This window comes from Pseudophryne corroboree, chromosome 12 (assembly GCF_028390025.1).
Source record: "Pseudophryne corroboree isolate aPseCor3 chromosome 12, aPseCor3.hap2, whole genome shotgun sequence".
In the NCBI taxonomy this organism is placed as follows: Eukaryota; Metazoa; Chordata; class Amphibia; order Anura; family Myobatrachidae; genus Pseudophryne; species Pseudophryne corroboree.
The window spans coordinates 13,569,237-13,585,680 of NC_086455.1; the positions used below are offsets into that span (position 1 = coordinate 13,569,237).

General features: G+C 44.2%; 1 protein-coding gene across 3 annotated transcripts in view; it reads right to left on the minus strand.

The window, feature by feature from the left end:
- The window catches only part of GOLPH3L (golgi phosphoprotein 3 like), a 60,895-nt gene extending 57,651 nt beyond the window's left edge, over window positions 1-3,244 (minus strand). Inside the window, exons 1-2 of one of the 3 annotated variants that reach the window (XM_063947031.1) lie at window positions 2,977-3,244; window positions 133-301 (exon numbers count right to left, since the gene is read on the minus strand). In XM_063947031.1, coding sequence (XP_063803101.1) covers window positions 133-300 — 168 coding nt within the window. In that variant the 5' untranslated portion in view covers window position 301; window positions 2,977-3,244. Of the gene's footprint in view, window positions 1-132; window positions 302-1,585; window positions 1,659-2,741; window positions 2,923-2,976 lie in introns of those variants that run through there. The other 2 variants (XM_063947032.1, XM_063947030.1) reach the window with 2 other exon arrangements.
- Between the last annotated feature and the right edge of the window lie 13,200 nt (window positions 3,245-16,444).

Sequence of the window (16,444 nt, forward strand, 5' to 3'; positions counted from 1 at the left end):
AGGTAGAGAATAGGCGACATCTAGCTACACATTAAGGCCCCTGTAACACTGCTTTCTAACACACGTTTACATTGTCCCCCGCATTAGCAGAGGTTGCCTATGAATACATATAAAGTATATTAACTGCAGTACCTCTTTGTCTTTTAGTCCCAAAAGAAGCACTTCCTCCATAAGAGTTAGCCTCATGTCCTTGCAATCCCCCGAGCTCTCATCTTCTTGGTCTTTGCTGGGGTCCTCAGAGTCTACTTTCCTGTCTTGCCCATCCTCTCCGCGCCGACCTCGCCGTATTAAAGTGGTCATCCTATAGAAGGCAGCAGGGAGGGAAGAAAAGACGACATTTGTACACAATGACTAAAAGATCATCTTTTATAGCTAAATACTTGGACATCATAAGTAATGTAGATTTAATCATTTAACCTAAAAATAATGTTTCCGCCGGCATAGAGACTAAACCACTTATTACTAGTAAAGCGGTCCAGCATATAATGGGTCACCATAGTCCACCCCTTCTGGCCCTATTCAGACCCCAACCCGCCCCCTTACAGTCCACTCCTCTGTTTTGTCTTGCTGAGCTGTCCATGGCTCTGACCCCCTGACCTAACTGCATATTCACCACCCGGAATTCTGGCTGGTCCTCCTCTCCTGCTAAGGTCTGTAGAAGGGACAGACCATTGAGAATTATTATATAGATTATTCGCTATTTATATTGCGCCACAAAGTGTCTGCAGCGCTTTCCAGAGAACACAACCAGAAACACTGCAAAAGGCTTAAGGGGGGTACTCACGGAGCGATCGCTGCTTAAAATCTAAGCAATCTGACTAGATTGCTTAGATTTTAAGCAGTGATCTCTCCATTTGTACCCCCCACAGTGATAGCGATGCGCGGCCCTGTGCATAGTTAGTGCTAGATTGGCCTGCATGCAGGCTCAATCTAGCAGGTCGCTCATTTCACCCACTGGGTGAAATGAGCGCCCCCTCGTCACCTCCCGCACACTCAGCACACATCTCTCCCCGAATCGGGCCGTGAATATGGCCCTTTACAGTACAAAACATTGCAGAATACGGGTTACAAGCTATATAACCACTGCTGCACACGTGCAGTCATGATACTCACAGAAGCAGCTGAACCCAGAGGTTTGGAGCCACTGTAGACAATGGGGAGGGGATGATGGTATGAGTGCGGGAGAGAGCACATGAGGAAGAGGGCCCTGATTCTAAATGTAAAAGGATTTGGAAACTATACAAGTATAGATAAAGGATTTTGCACTGTTTTTCCCCCAGGCAGATATCTAAAAACAGCTCCAGCCACATACTGTATAAAGATATAGCATAACAGCAGAACGACACATGCTGTAGGACAGGTCTGACAAGCAACTTTTGGCACCTCATTATGATTCTGTAGGATCGTTAATTGGATGACGCACCAAGAACCCATTCAGTGCTCTAAATACAAGTAATGTTGACAATAAGGACATTAACTTATTTAATACAATAAAGGAGAGGTTCTGAAGCCCAGTCCTCAGAAACCCAAACAGCTCACATTTCCCAGGTCATCCAGCAGAAGCACAGGTGTACTCATTACTCACTGACACATTTCCCAGGTCATCCAGCAAGAGCACAGATATACTCATTCCTCATTGACACATTTCCCAGGTCACCAAGCAGGTGTACTCATTAATCACTGACATTTCCCAGGTCACCGAGCAGGAGCACAGGTGTATTTATTACTCACAGACACATTACCCAGGTCACCGAGCAGGTGCACAGGTATTCATTACTCACTGACACATTTCCCAGGTCATCCAGCAGGTGCACAGGTGTACTCATTGCTCACTGACATCTCCCAGGTCACCGAGCAGGAGCACAGGTGTACTCATTACCCACTGACACTTTGAAAGATCCACAGGTGGAGCTCATTACTTCACCTGTGATTCTGTGAGGAAACCTGGAAAACATGAACTGTTTGGGTTCCTGAGGACCAAGTTTGTGAGGGGTTCTGTCACGACACTAACCAGGACCATAAACCAAACAGGAGTACATAGGATATGTAATAATCAGGATGGTATTGATATCACGGTATTTTAATACTAATCATAACCCTCCCCTCCGTATGCCTAATTCTAACCCCAGTACTTACCATCGGGCTGCAGCTGTTGGAATCCAGACTGTCAGTGACTGTCTGGATATTAACTACATCCTGTAATAATCAGATTATCTAACGAGCCAATGCGTAGCAACTGAGCAATGGCAAACGTTGTGCCACCAAACAGATTGCACCTATGCCACATGCATTGAAAGGTCCACCGGTCCAGACATTCAGCCAGGTGTGTGTGTATATATATGTCTGGCCCTGAGGACGGAGAGGTTTCTCCGAAACATGTCGGCCCGTTGCCAATAAAGAAATCATTCTTGATATCAGCCTGCTGAGTGCCGCCTATTCCATCCATCTGTATTATGGGAAGCTCTCTCTCATGAGGAGGGCACCGCAGCATTTCACGCTCTTTTCTTCTGAGTGCCGGACACCGCATTGGACTATATATATATATATATATATATATATATATATATATATATATATATATATATATATATATATATATATATATATATACATACACACACACACATTCTTGTTTTTTTTGTTTTGTGGAGTCTAATAAATAATGATGTATGTGTGTATGTGTGTGTGTGTGTGTAAGCACACTGAGATTGACTTAATGCATTTCCAGGTGGACACCGTACCCCCATCACAGCTGCATTGCATTACATGACCCCAGGAAGAAGCCCTGACTGCACGGCTTGGGAGAAGATGAGGAGACGGGCACTGGGTGCAGTCGGCCAGGGCTGCAAAGCAAGGACAGGGTAGACCCGGGAAGGGTCACGGAGGGGGGTATTACCAGTCACACACAGGCACACACGACACGTTACACACGATGAGGAGGACACGGAGCCCGCCTGCCCGCCCCCCGGGTCTCACCTGCTCCGCTCTCAGTCGAGCTGCTCCAAAACTTCACTTCCTGGTATCGGACACATCAGCTCTGAGGAGACAGCGCAGCCTAACCATTCAGCCGCCGTCCGCGCTGATGGACAAGGGAGCCTGCCAATCACAGGTCGCCCTTGGCGCGCACCGTCCAGTCCCCATCCACTGGCCCGCCTCCGCTGCACGTCTAGCAAGCTTGTTTAGAGGTGACCAGAGCGGTGACAGTTTACCCCGACCAATGGGAAGGCGAGGAGACGCTGGGGAGGCGGGGCCTACCAGGAGACAGGGGAGCAACGCGCTTTGTAGTTATTTCCCGGCGGCCATTTTGGTTCAGGGAGAGTCGGGAATCTGGCGAGCGCTTGTATTTAAGGCGGAAGTTATTATATGAGATGAGAGTTTCCATTAGTTCCCTGGTCAGCACTGGCAGTGAGGAGACGTGCTGGTCTCTGTATGTGTGCTGCTGGTCTCTGTATGTGTTTATCCACACAGTGATAATGGTTGGTTCTATATCGGAGGGGCTGAAGGGACCTTGTGACGTATTGAGGGGAGGAGCTACGTCACCAGGGGAGGAGCTACGGGCGAACAGGGTACCCGAAAAGTACCCTCGCGGGCTCGCTTCGCTCGCCACGCTCCGCTCACCACCTAATTACTAAAGGTAATAGTTGGTGGCGTGGATAGTAGAGGAACTATCCCGCTGGCCTAGCTCCTCCCCCTTGCGTCGTAACTCCTCCCCCTTACGGAAAAGGTCCCTTAGCCCACTTGATTCTAGCATCTACCCAGTGATAAACGAGGCTGAAGTTAGCTTCTTATTCGGCCAGCTTCTTATTCACTTCTTATTCAAGCTCCAGCTTCTTATTCACTTCTTATTCGAACTCCAGCTTCTTATTCAGATCATTCAGTTTCGCAAGGGTTAATGAGTCTTCTGTCACAAATTTGACACCTGAAATCAACAGAGTAGGGTCCCTTGCATGTGACCCACTTGTATTTTGCCTGGCCCAACGCTGTTTTGGGCATGAAATACACTGGCAAAGTGGGCACACACACCATATTTTGCCATTTTGAATAAGTAGCTGTAGTTTTGCAAGGGTTAACTAGTCTTGGGCCACAAATTTGACACCTGAAATCAACAGAGAGTGGTCACTTGCATGTGACCCACTTGTATTTTGCCTGGCCCAACGCTGTTTTGGGCATGAAATACACTGGCAAAGTGGGCACACACACCATATTTTACCATTTTGAATAAGTAGCTGTAGTTTTGCAAGGGTTAACCAGTCTTGGGCCACAAATCTGACACCTGAAATCAACAGAGGGTGGTCACTTACATGTGACGCAGTTGTATTTTGCTTGGCCCAATGCTGTTTTGGGCATGAAATATACTGGCAAAGTGGGCACACACACCATATTTTGCCATTTTGAATAAGTAGCTGTAGTTTAGCAAGGGTTAACTAGTCTTGGGCCACAAATTTGACCCCCAAAAACAACAGAGGGTGGTCACTTATATATGACGCAGTTGTAATTTGCCTGGCCCAACGCTGTTTTGAGCATGAAATATACTGGCAAAGTGGGCACACACCATATTTTGCCATTTTGAATAAGTAGCTGTAGTTTAGCAAGGGTTAACTAGTCTTGGGCCACAAATTTGACCCCCAAAAACAACAGAGGGTGGTCACTTACATATGACGCAGTTGTATTTTGCTTGGCCCAACGCTGTTTTGGGCATGAAATACACTGGCAAAATGGGCACACACACCATATTTTGCCATTTTGAATAAGTAGCTGTAGTTTAGCAAGGGTTAACTAGTCTTGGGCCACAAATTTGACCCCCAAAAACAACAGAGGGTGGTCACTTACATATGACGCAGTTGTATTTTGCTTGGCCCAACGCTGTTTTGGGCATGAAATACACTGGCAAAGTGGGCACACACACCATATTTTACCATTTTGAATAAGTAGCTGTAGTTTTTCAAGGGTTAACCAGTCTTGGGCCACAAATCTGACACCTGAAATCAACAGAGGGTGGTCACTTACATATGACGCAGTTGTATTTTGCTTGGCCCAACGCTGTTTTGGGCATGAAATACACTGGCAAAATGGGCACACACACCATATTTTGCCATTTTGAATAAGTAGCTGTAGTTTAGCAAGGGTTAACTAGTCTTGGGCCACAAATTTGACCCCCAAAAACAACAGAGGGTGGTCACTTACATATGACGCAGTTGTATTTTGCCTGGCCCAACGCTGTTTTGGGCATGAAATACACTGGCAAAGTGGGCACACACACCATATTTTACCATTTTGAATAAGTAGCTGTAGTTTTGCAAGGGTTAACCAGTCTTGGGCCACAAATCTGACACCTGAAATCAACAGAGGGTGGTCACTTACATATGACGCAGTTGTATTTTGCTTGGCCCAACGCTGTTTTGGGCATGAAATACAGTACACTGGCAAAGTGGGCACACACACCATATCTTACCATTTTGAATAAGTAGCTGTAGTTTTGCAAGGGTTAACCAGTCTTGGGCCACACATTTGACCCGCAAAAACAACAGAGGGTGGTCACTTGCATGTGACCCACTTGTATTTTTCCTGGCTCAACGCTGTTTTGGGCATGAAATACACTGGCAAAGTGGGCACACACACCATGATTTGCTATTTTGAATAAGTAGCTGTAGTTTTGCAAGGGTTAACCAGTCTTGGGCCACAAATTTGACAACTGAAATCAACAGAGGGTGGTCACTTACATATGACCCACTTGTATTTTGCTTGGCCCAACGCTGTTTTGGGCATGAAATACACTGGCAAAGTGGGCACAGACACCATTTTATAAATTGCCATTTTGAATAAGTAGCTGTAGTTTTGCAAGGGTTAACTAGTCTTGGGCCAAAAATTTGACCCCTGAAATCAACAGAGGGTGGTCACTTACATATGACCCACTTGTATTTTGCTTGGCCCAACGCTGTTTTGGGCATACAATACACTGGCAAAGTGGGCACACACACCATATTTTGCCATTTTGAATAAGCAGCTGTAGTTTTGCAAGGGTTAACTAGTCTTGGGCCACAAATTTGACCCCTGAAATCAGCAGAGGGTGGTCACTTACATATCACCCACTTGTATTTTGTTTGGCCCAACGCTGTTTCGGGCATGAAATACACTGGCAAAGTGGGCACACACACCATATTTTACCATTTTGAATAAGTAGCTGTAGTTTTGCAAGGGTTAACCAGTCTTGGGCCACAAATCTGACACCTGAAATCAACAGAGGGTGGTCACTTACATGTGTCGCAGTTGTATTTTGCTTGGCCCAACGCTCTTTTGGGCATGAAATATACTGGCAAAGTGGGCACACACACCATATTTTGCCATTTTGAATAAGTAGCTGTAGTTTAGCAAGGGTTAACTAGTCTTGGGCCACAAATTTGACCCCCAAAAACAACAGAGGGTGGTCACTTATATATGACGCAGTTGTATTTTGCCTGGCCCAACGCTGTTTTGAGCATGAAATATACTGGCAAAGTGGGCACACACCATATTTTGCCATTTTGAATAAGTAGCTGTAGTTTAGCAAGGGTTAACTAGTCTTGGGCCACAAATTTGACCCCCAAAAACAACAGAGGGTGGTCACTTACATATGACGCAGTTGTATTTTGCTTGGCCCAACGCTGTTTTGGGCATGAAATACACTGGCAAAGTGGGCACACACACCATATTTTGCCATTTTCAATAAGTAGCTGTAGTTTTGCAAGGGTTAACTAGTCTTGGGCCACAAATTTGACACCTGAAATCAACAAAGGGTGATCAGTTACATATGACCCACTTGTATTTTGCTTGGCCCAACGCTGTTTTGGGCATGAAATACACTGGCAAAGTGGGCACACACACCATATTTTGCCATTTTGAATAAGTAGCTGTAGTTTAGCAAGGGTTAACTAGTCTTGGGCCACAAATTTGACCCCCAAAAACAACAGAGGGTGGTCACTTACATATGACGCAGTTGTATTTTGCTTGGCCCAACGCTGTTTTGGGCATGAAATACACTGGCAAAGCGGGCACACACACCATATTTTGCCATTTTGAATAAGTAGCTGTAGTTTAGCAAGGGTTAACTAGTCTTGGGCCACAAATTTGACCCCCAAAAACAACAGAGGGTGGTCACTTACATATGACGCAGTTGTATTTTGCCTGGCCCAACGCTGTTTTGGCCACGAAATACACTGGCAAAGTGGGCACACACACCATATTTTACCATTTTGAATAAGTAGCTGTAGTTTTGCAAGGGTTAACCAGTCTTGGGCCTCAAATTTGACACCTGAAATCAACAGAGGGTGGTCACTTACATATGACCCACTTGTATTTTGCTTGGCCCAACGCTGTTTTGGGCATGAAATACACTGGCAAAGTGGGCACACACACCATATTTTACCATTTTGAATAAGTAGCTGTAGTTTTGCAAGGATTAACCAGTCTTGGGCCACAAATCTGACACCTGAAATCAACAGAGGGTGGTCAGTTATATATGACGCAGTTGTATTTTGCCTGGCCCAACGCTGTTTTGAGCATGAAATATACTGGCAAAGTGGGCACACACCATATTTTGCCATTTTGAATAAGTAGCTGTAGTTTAGCAAGGGTTAACTAGTCTTGGGCCACAAATTTGACCCCCAAAAACAACAGAGGGTGGTCACTTACATATGACGCAGTTGTATTTTGCTTGGCCCAACGCTGTTTTGGGCATGAAATACACTGGCAAAGTGGGCACACACACCATATTTTACCATTTTGAATAAGTAGCTGTAGTTTTTCAAGGGTTAACCAGTCTTGGGCCACAAATCTGACACCTGAAATCAACAGAGGGTGGTCACTTACATATGACGCAGTTGTATTTTGCTTGGCCCAACGCTGTTTTGGGCATGAAATACACTGGCAAAGTGGGCACACACACCATATTTTGCCATTTTGAATAAGTAGCTGTAGTTTAGCAAGGGTTAACTAGTCTTGGGCCACAAATTTGACCCCCAAAAACAACAGAGGGTGGTCACTTACATATGATGCAGTTGTATTTTGCCTGGCCCAACGCTGTTTTGGGCATGAAATACACTGGCAAAGTGGGCACACACACCATATTTTACCATTTTGAATAAGTAGCTGTAGTTTTGCAAGGGTTAACCAGTCTTGGGCCACAAATCTGACACCTGAAATCAACAGAGGGTGGTCACTTACATATGACGCAGTTGTATTTTGCTTGGCCCAACGCTGTTTTGGGCATGAAATACAGTACACTGGCAAAGTGGGCACACACCATATTTTACCATTTTGAATAAGTAGCTGTAGTTTTGCAAGGGTTAACCAGTCTTGGGCCACACATTTGCCCCGCAAAAACAACAGAGGGTGGTCACTTGCATGTGATCCACTTGTATTTTTCCTGGCTCAACGCTGTTTTGGGCATGAAATACACTGGCAAAGTGGGCACACACACCATGATTTGCTATTTTGAATAAGTAGCTGTAGTTTTGCAAGGGTTAACCAGTCTTGGGCCACAAATGTGACAACTGAAATCAACAGAGGGTGGTCACTTACATATGACCCACTTGTATTTTGCTTGGCCCAACGCTGTTTTGGGCATGAAATACACTGGCAAAGTGGGCACAGACACCATTTTATAAATTGCCATTTTGAATAAGTAGCTGTAGTTTTGCAAGGGTAAACTAGTCTTGGGCCACAAATTTTACCCCTGAAAACAACAGAGGGTGGTCACTTACATATGACCCACTTGTATTTTGCTTGGCCCAACGCTGTTTTGGGCATACAATACACTGGCAAAGTGGGCACACACACCATATTTTGCCATTTTGAATAAGTAGCTGTAGTTTTGCAAGGGTTAACTAGTCTTGGGCCACAAATTTTACCCCTGAAATCAACAGAGAGTGGTCACTTGCATGTGACCCACTTGTATTTTGCCTGGCCTAATGCTGTTTTGGGCATGAAATACACTGGCAAAGTGGGCACACACACCATATTTTGCCATTTTGAATAAGTAGCTGTAGTTTTGCAAGGGTTAACTAGTCTTGGGCCACAAATTTGACCCCTGAAATCAGCAGAGGGTGGTCACTTACATATCACCCACTTGTATTTTGTTTGGCCCAACGCTGTTTTGGGCATGAAATACACTGGCAAAGTGGGCACACACACCATATTTTGCCATTTTGAATAAGTAGCTGTAGTTTTGCAAGGGTTAACTAGTCTTGGGCCACAAATTTGACACCTGAAATCAATAGAGGGTGGTCACTTACATATCACTCATTTGTATTTTGTTTGGCCCAACGCTGTTTTGGGCATGAAATACACTGGCAAAGTGGGCACACACCATATTTTGCTATTTTGAATAAGTAGCTGTAGTTTTGCAAGGGTTAAATAGTTTTGGGCCACAAATTTTACCCCTGAAATCAACAGAGGGTGGTCACTTACATATCACCCACTTGTATTTTGCTTGACCCAATGCTGTTTTGGGCATGAAATACACTGGCAAAGTGGGCATAAACACCATTTTATAAATTGCTATTTTGAATAAGTAGCTGTGGTTTTGCAAGGGTTAACTAGTCTTGGGCCACAAATTTGACACATGAAATCAGCAGAGGGTGGTCACTTACATATCACCCACTTGTATTTTGTTTGGCCCAACGCTGTTTTGGGCATGAAATACACTGGCAAAGTGGGCACACACAGCATATTTTGCCATTTTGAATAAGTAGCTGTAGTTTTGCAAGGGTTAACTAGTCTTGGGCCACAAATTTGACCCCTGAAATCAGCAGAGGGTGGTCACTTACATATCACCCACTTGTATTTTGTTTGGCCCAACGCTGTTTTGGGCATGAAATACACTGGCAAAATGGGCACACACACCATATTTTGCCATTTTGAATAAGTAGCTGTAGTTTTGCAAGGGTTAACTAGTCTTGGGCCACAAATTTTACCCCTGAAATCAACAGAGAGTGGTCACTTGCATGTGACCCACTTGTATTTTGCCTGGCCCAATGCTGTTTTGGGCATGAAATACACTGGCAAAGTGGGCACACACACCATATTTTGCCATTTTGAATAAGTAGCTGTAGTTTTGCAAGGGTTAACTAGTCTTGGGCCACAAATTTGACCCCTGAAATCAGCAGAGGGTGGTCACTTACATATCACCCACTTGTATTTTGTTTGGCCCAACGCTGTTTTGGGCATGAAATACACTGGCAAAGTGGGCACACACACCATATTTTGCCATTTTGAATAAGTAGCTGTAGTTTTGCAAGGGTTAACTAGTCTTGGGCCACAAATTTGACACCTGAAATCAATAGAGGGTGGTCACTTACATATCACTCATTTGTATTTTGTTTGGCCCAACGCTGTTTTGGGCATGAAATACACTGGCAAAGTGGGCACACACCATATTTTGATATTTTGAATAAGTAGCTGTAGTTTTGCAAGGGTTAAATAGTTTTGGGCCACAAATTTTACCCCTGAAATCAACAGAGGGTGGTCACTTACATATCACCCACTTGTATTTTGCTTGACCCAATGCTGTTTTGGGCATGAAATACACTGGCAAAGTGGGCACACACAGCATATTTTGCCATTTTGAATAAGTAGCTGTAGTTTTGCAAGGGTTAACTAGTCTTGGGCCACAAATTTGACCCCTGAAATCAGCAGAGGGTGGTCACTTACATATCACCCACTTGTATTTTGTTTGGCCCAACGCTGTTTTGGGCATGAAATACACTGGCAAAATGGGCACACACACCATATTTTGCCATTTTGAATAAGTAGCTGTAGTTTTGCAAGGGTTAACTAGTCTTGGGCCACAAATTTTACCCCTGAAATCAACAGAGGGTGGTCACTTACATATCACCCACTTGTATTTTGCTTGGCCCAATGCTGTTTTGGGCATGAAATACACTGGCAAAGTGGGCATAAACACCATTTTATAAATTGCTATTTTGAATAAGTAGCTGTAGTTTTGCAAGGGTTAACTAGTCTTGGGCCACAAATTTTACCCCTGAAATCAACAGAGAGTGGTCACTTGCATGTGACCCACTTGTATTTTGCCTGGCCCAATGCTGTTTTGGGCATGAAATACACTGGCAAAGTGGGCACACACACCATATTTTGCCATTTTGAATAAGTAGCTGTAGTTTTGCAAGGGTTAACTAGTCTTGGGCCACAAATTTGACCCCTGAAATCAGCAGAGGGTGGTCACTTACATATCACCCACTTGTATTTTGTTTGGCCCAACGCTGTTTTGGGCATGAAATACACTGGCAAAGTGGGCATAAACACCATTTTATAAATTGCTATTTTGAATAAGTAGCTGTAGTTTTGCAAGGGTTAACTAGTCTTGGGCCACAAATTTGACACCTGAAATCAGCAGAGGGTGGTCACTTACATATCACCCACTTGTATTTTGTTTGGCCCAACGCTGTTTTGGGCATGAAATACACTGGCAAAGTGGGCATAAACACCATTTTATAAATTGCTATTTTGAATAAGTAGCTGTAGTTTTGCAAGGGTTAACTAGTCTTGGGCCACAAATTTGACACCTGAAATCAGCAGAGGGTGGTCACTTACATATCACCCACTTGTATTTTGTTTGGCCCAACGCTGTTTTGGGCATGAAATACACTGGCAAAGTGGGCATAAACACCATTTTATAAATTGCTATTTTGAATAAGTAGCTGTAGTTTTGCAAGGGTTAACTAGTCTTGGGCCACAAATTTGACACCTGAAATCAGCAGAGGGTGGTCACTTACATATCACCCACTTGTATTTTGTTTGGCCCAACGCTGTTTTGGGCATGAAATACACTGGCAAAGTGGGCATAAACACCATTTTATAAATTGCTATTTTGAATAAGTAGCTGTAGTTTTGCAAGGGATAACTAGTCTTGGGACACAAATTTGACCCCTGAAATCAGCAGAGGGTGGTCACTTACATATCACCCACTTGTATTTTGTTTGGCCCAACGCTGTTTTGGGCATGAAATACACTGGCAAAGTGGGCACACACACCATATTTTGCCATTTTGAATAAGTAGCTGTAGTTTTGCAAGGGTTAACTAGTCTTGGGCCACAAATTTGACACCTGAAATCAATAGAGGGTGGTCACTTACATATCACTCATTTGTATTTTGTTTGGCCCAACGCTGTTTTGGGCATGAAATACACTGGCAAAGTGGGCACACACCATATTTTGCTATTTTGAATAAGTAGCTGTAGTTTTGCAAGGGTTAAATAGTTTTGGGCCACAAATTTTACCCCTGAAATCAACAGAGGGTGGTCACTTACATATCACCCACTTGTATTTTGCTTGACCCAATGCTGTTTTGGGCATGAAATACACTGGCAAAGTGGGCATAAACACCATTTTATAAATTGCTATTTTGAATAAGTAGCTGTGGTTTTGCAAGGGTTAACTAGTCTTGGGCCACAAATTTGACACATGAAATCAGCAGAGGGTGGTCACTTACATATCACCCACTTGTATTTTGTTTGGCCCAACGCTGTTTTGGGCATGAAATACACTGGCAAAGTGGGCACACACAGCATATTTTGCCATTTTGAATAAGTAGCTGTAGTTTTGCAAGGGTTAACTAGTCTTGGGCCACAAATTTGACCCCTGAAATCAGCAGAGGGTGGTCACTTACATATCACCCACTTGTATTTTGTTTGGCCCAACGCTGTTTTGGGCATGAAATACACTGGCAAAATGGGCACACACACCATATTTTGCCATTTTGAATAAGTAGCTGTAGTTTTGCAAGGGTTAACTAGTCTTGGGCCACAAATTTTACCCCTGAAATCAACAGAGAGTGGTCACTTGCATGTGACCCACTTGTATTTTGCCTGGCCCAATGCTGTTTTGGGCATGAAATACACTGGCAAAGTGGGCACACACACCATATTTTGCCATTTTGAATAAGTAGCTGTAGTTTTGCAAGGGTTAACTAGTCTTGGGCCACAAATTTGACCCCTGAAATCAGCAGAGGGTGGTCACTTACATATCACCCACTTGTATTTTGTTTGGCCCAACGCTGTTTTGGGCATGAAATACACTGGCAAAGTGGGCACACACACCATATTTTGCCATTTTGAATAAGTAGCTGTAGTTTTGCAAGGGTTAACTAGTCTTGGGCCACAAATTTGACACCTGAAATCAATAGAGGGTGGTCACTTACATATCACTCATTTGTATTTTGTTTGGCCCAACGCTGTTTTGGGCATGAAATACACTGGCAAAGTGGGCACACACCATATTTTGATATTTTGAATAAGTAGCTGTAGTTTTGCAAGGGTTAAATAGTTTTGGGCCACAAATTTTACCCCTGAAATCAACAGAGGGTGGTCACTTACATATCACCCACTTGTATTTTGCTTGACCCAATGCTGTTTTGGGCATGAAATACACTGGCAAAGTGGGCACACACAGCATATTTTGCCATTTTGAATAAGTAGCTGTAGTTTTGCAAGGGTTAACTAGTCTTGGGCCACAAATTTGACCCCTGAAATCAGCAGAGGGTGGTCACTTACATATCACCCACTTGTATTTTGTTTGGCCCAACGCTGTTTTGGGCATGAAATACACTGGCAAAATGGGCACACACACCATATTTTGCCATTTTGAATAAGTAGCTGTAGTTTTGCAAGGGTTAACTAGTCTTGGGCCACAAATTTTACCCCTGAAATCAACAGAGGGTGGTCACTTACATATCACCCACTTGTATTTTGCTTGGCCCAATGCTGTTTTGGGCATGAAATACACTGGCAAGGTGGGCATAAACACCATTTTATAAATTGCTATTTTGAATAAGTAGCTGTAGTTTTGCAAGGGTTAACTAGTCTTGGGCCACAAATTTTACCCCTGAAATCAACAGAGAGTGGTCACTTGCATGTGACCCACTTGTATTTTGCCTGGCCCAATGCTGTTTTGGGCATGAAATACACTGGCAAAGTGGGCACACACACCATATTTTGCCATTTTGAATAAGTAGCTGTAGTTTTGCAAGGGTTAACTAGTCTTGGGCCACAAATTTGACCCCTGAAATCAGCAGAGGGTGGTCACTTACATATCACCCACTTGTATTTTGTTTGGCCCAACGCTGTTTTGGGCATGAAATACACTGGCAAAGTGGGCACACACACCATATTTTGCCATTTTGAATAAGTAGCTGTAGTTTTGCAAGGGTTAACTAGTCTTGGGCCACAAATTTGACCCCTGAAATCAGCAGAGGGTGGTCACTTACATATCACCCACTTGTATTTTGTTTGGCCCAACGCTGTTTTGGGCATGAAATACACTGGCAAAGTGGGCATAAACACCATTTTATAAATTGCTATTTTGAATAAGTAGCTGTAGTTTTGCAAGGGTTAACTAGTCTTGGGCCACAAATTTGACACCTGAAATCAGCAGAGGGTGGTCACTTACATATCACCCACTTGTATTTTGTTTGGCCCAACGCTGTTTTGGGCATGAAATACACTGGCAAAGTGGGCATAAACACCATTTTATAAATTGCTATTTTGAATAAGTAGCTGTAGTTTTGCAAGGGTTAACTAGTCTTGGGCCACAAATTTGACACCTGAAATCAGCAGAGGGTGGTCACTTACATATCACCCACTTGTATTTTGTTTGGCCCAACGCTGTTTTGGGCATGAAATACACTGGCAAAGTGGGCATAAACACCATTTTATAAATTGCTATTTTGAATAAGTAGCTGTAGTTTTGCAAGGGTTAACTAGTCTTGGGCCACAAATTTGACACCTGAAATCAGCAGAGGGTGGTCACTTACATATCACCCACTTGTATTTTGTTTGGCCCAACGCTGTTTTGGGCATGAAATACACTGGCAAAGTGGGCATAAACACCATTTTATAAATTGCTATTTTGAATAAGTAGCTGTAGTTTTGCAAGGGATAACTAGTCTTGGGACACAAATTTGACACCTGGAATCAGGAGCCTATCAATACAGTCTCTGCGCATAAAGCTTTTCTTAAATTCTGCAATGTAGTCTCTGCGGGCCTAGGGGGTAATTCAGACTGCATCATTGCAGCAGCAGCGATCGCAGTCTGAATTACTTTGTGGAGTGCGCAATCCGGGAGCCCAGTGAGATTCTATCAGCATCTCAGGGCTTCGATCGCCTCTGCCTGATTGACAGGCAGAGGCGGTCATGTGGTGGGAAGGGGCATGCCACCGGCTTTAGAACCACGGCCCGGACAACGGAGGCCTGTCTGGACCGTTGGGGGGTGGCCCGAGGCATCTGCGTGGTGTTACACACAGACTCTGCGACCCGGGATGTGGCGAGTAGCGGACTGCCAGCGTGCAGGAGCTTCGTTTGCAGGGAGTTACTCATCAGGTACAAAATCATCGACACCGTGCAATGGTTTTGTACCTGTGCGAGGGGGATGGGGGGGGGCTAGGGCCAGTCATGCAGGGCGGACCAGCCCTGTGCTGGGCATCCACCCGCATGTCAGAGTACATGATTGTAGATGTGCTACATTTAGCACATCTGTGATTAGATCTTGTCTGGGGACTGTTTCCTCAGACATTCAGTGAATGATGCTGCCCTGTGGCAAATTCGCGCATGCACCTACGCAGTGGCGGAACAAGACCATGGTGGGCCGAGGTGCAACAAAATGCGTTGCCCCAGCCCGCCCAAGATCCAAAACGTGTGTCAAAAAATAGGGCATGGTCTCATTGAAAAGGGGTGTGGGCACACAATAGTACCACCAATTCAAATTATGCCACACAGTAGTGCAACCTCATTACATTACACTGATTTACATTACATTACACTGAACAGTAGTACTCCTTATATACATTACGCTACACAGTACTGCTCCTGAAACACGTTATGCCACACAGTATTGCTTCTTATACGCATTACGCCACATAGTAGAGCTCCTTCTACACGTTACGCCACACAGTAGTGCTCCTGAAACACGTTATGCCACACAGTACTGCTTCTTATACGCATTACGCCACATAGTAGAGCTCCTTCTACACGTTACGCCACACAGTAGTGCTCCTGAAACACGTTATGCCACACAGTACTGCTTCTTATACGCATTACGCCACATAGTAGAGCTCCTTCTACACGTTACGCCACACAGTAGTTCTTATACACATTACAACACACAGTAGTGCCTCTTATACATGTTACGCCACACAGTAGTATCTTAATATATACGTTATACCACACAGTAGTATCTTAATATACGTTATACCACACAGTAGTGCTCCTGATACACGTTACTCCACCCAGTACTGTTCCTTATACATGTTACGCAACACAGTAGAGCTCCTTATACACGTTACAACACACTGTAATGGTCCTTATACACTTTACGCCACACAATAGTGCTCCTTATACACGTTACGCCACACAGTGGTGCTTCTTATAGACGTTACACCACACAGTAATACCCCTTAT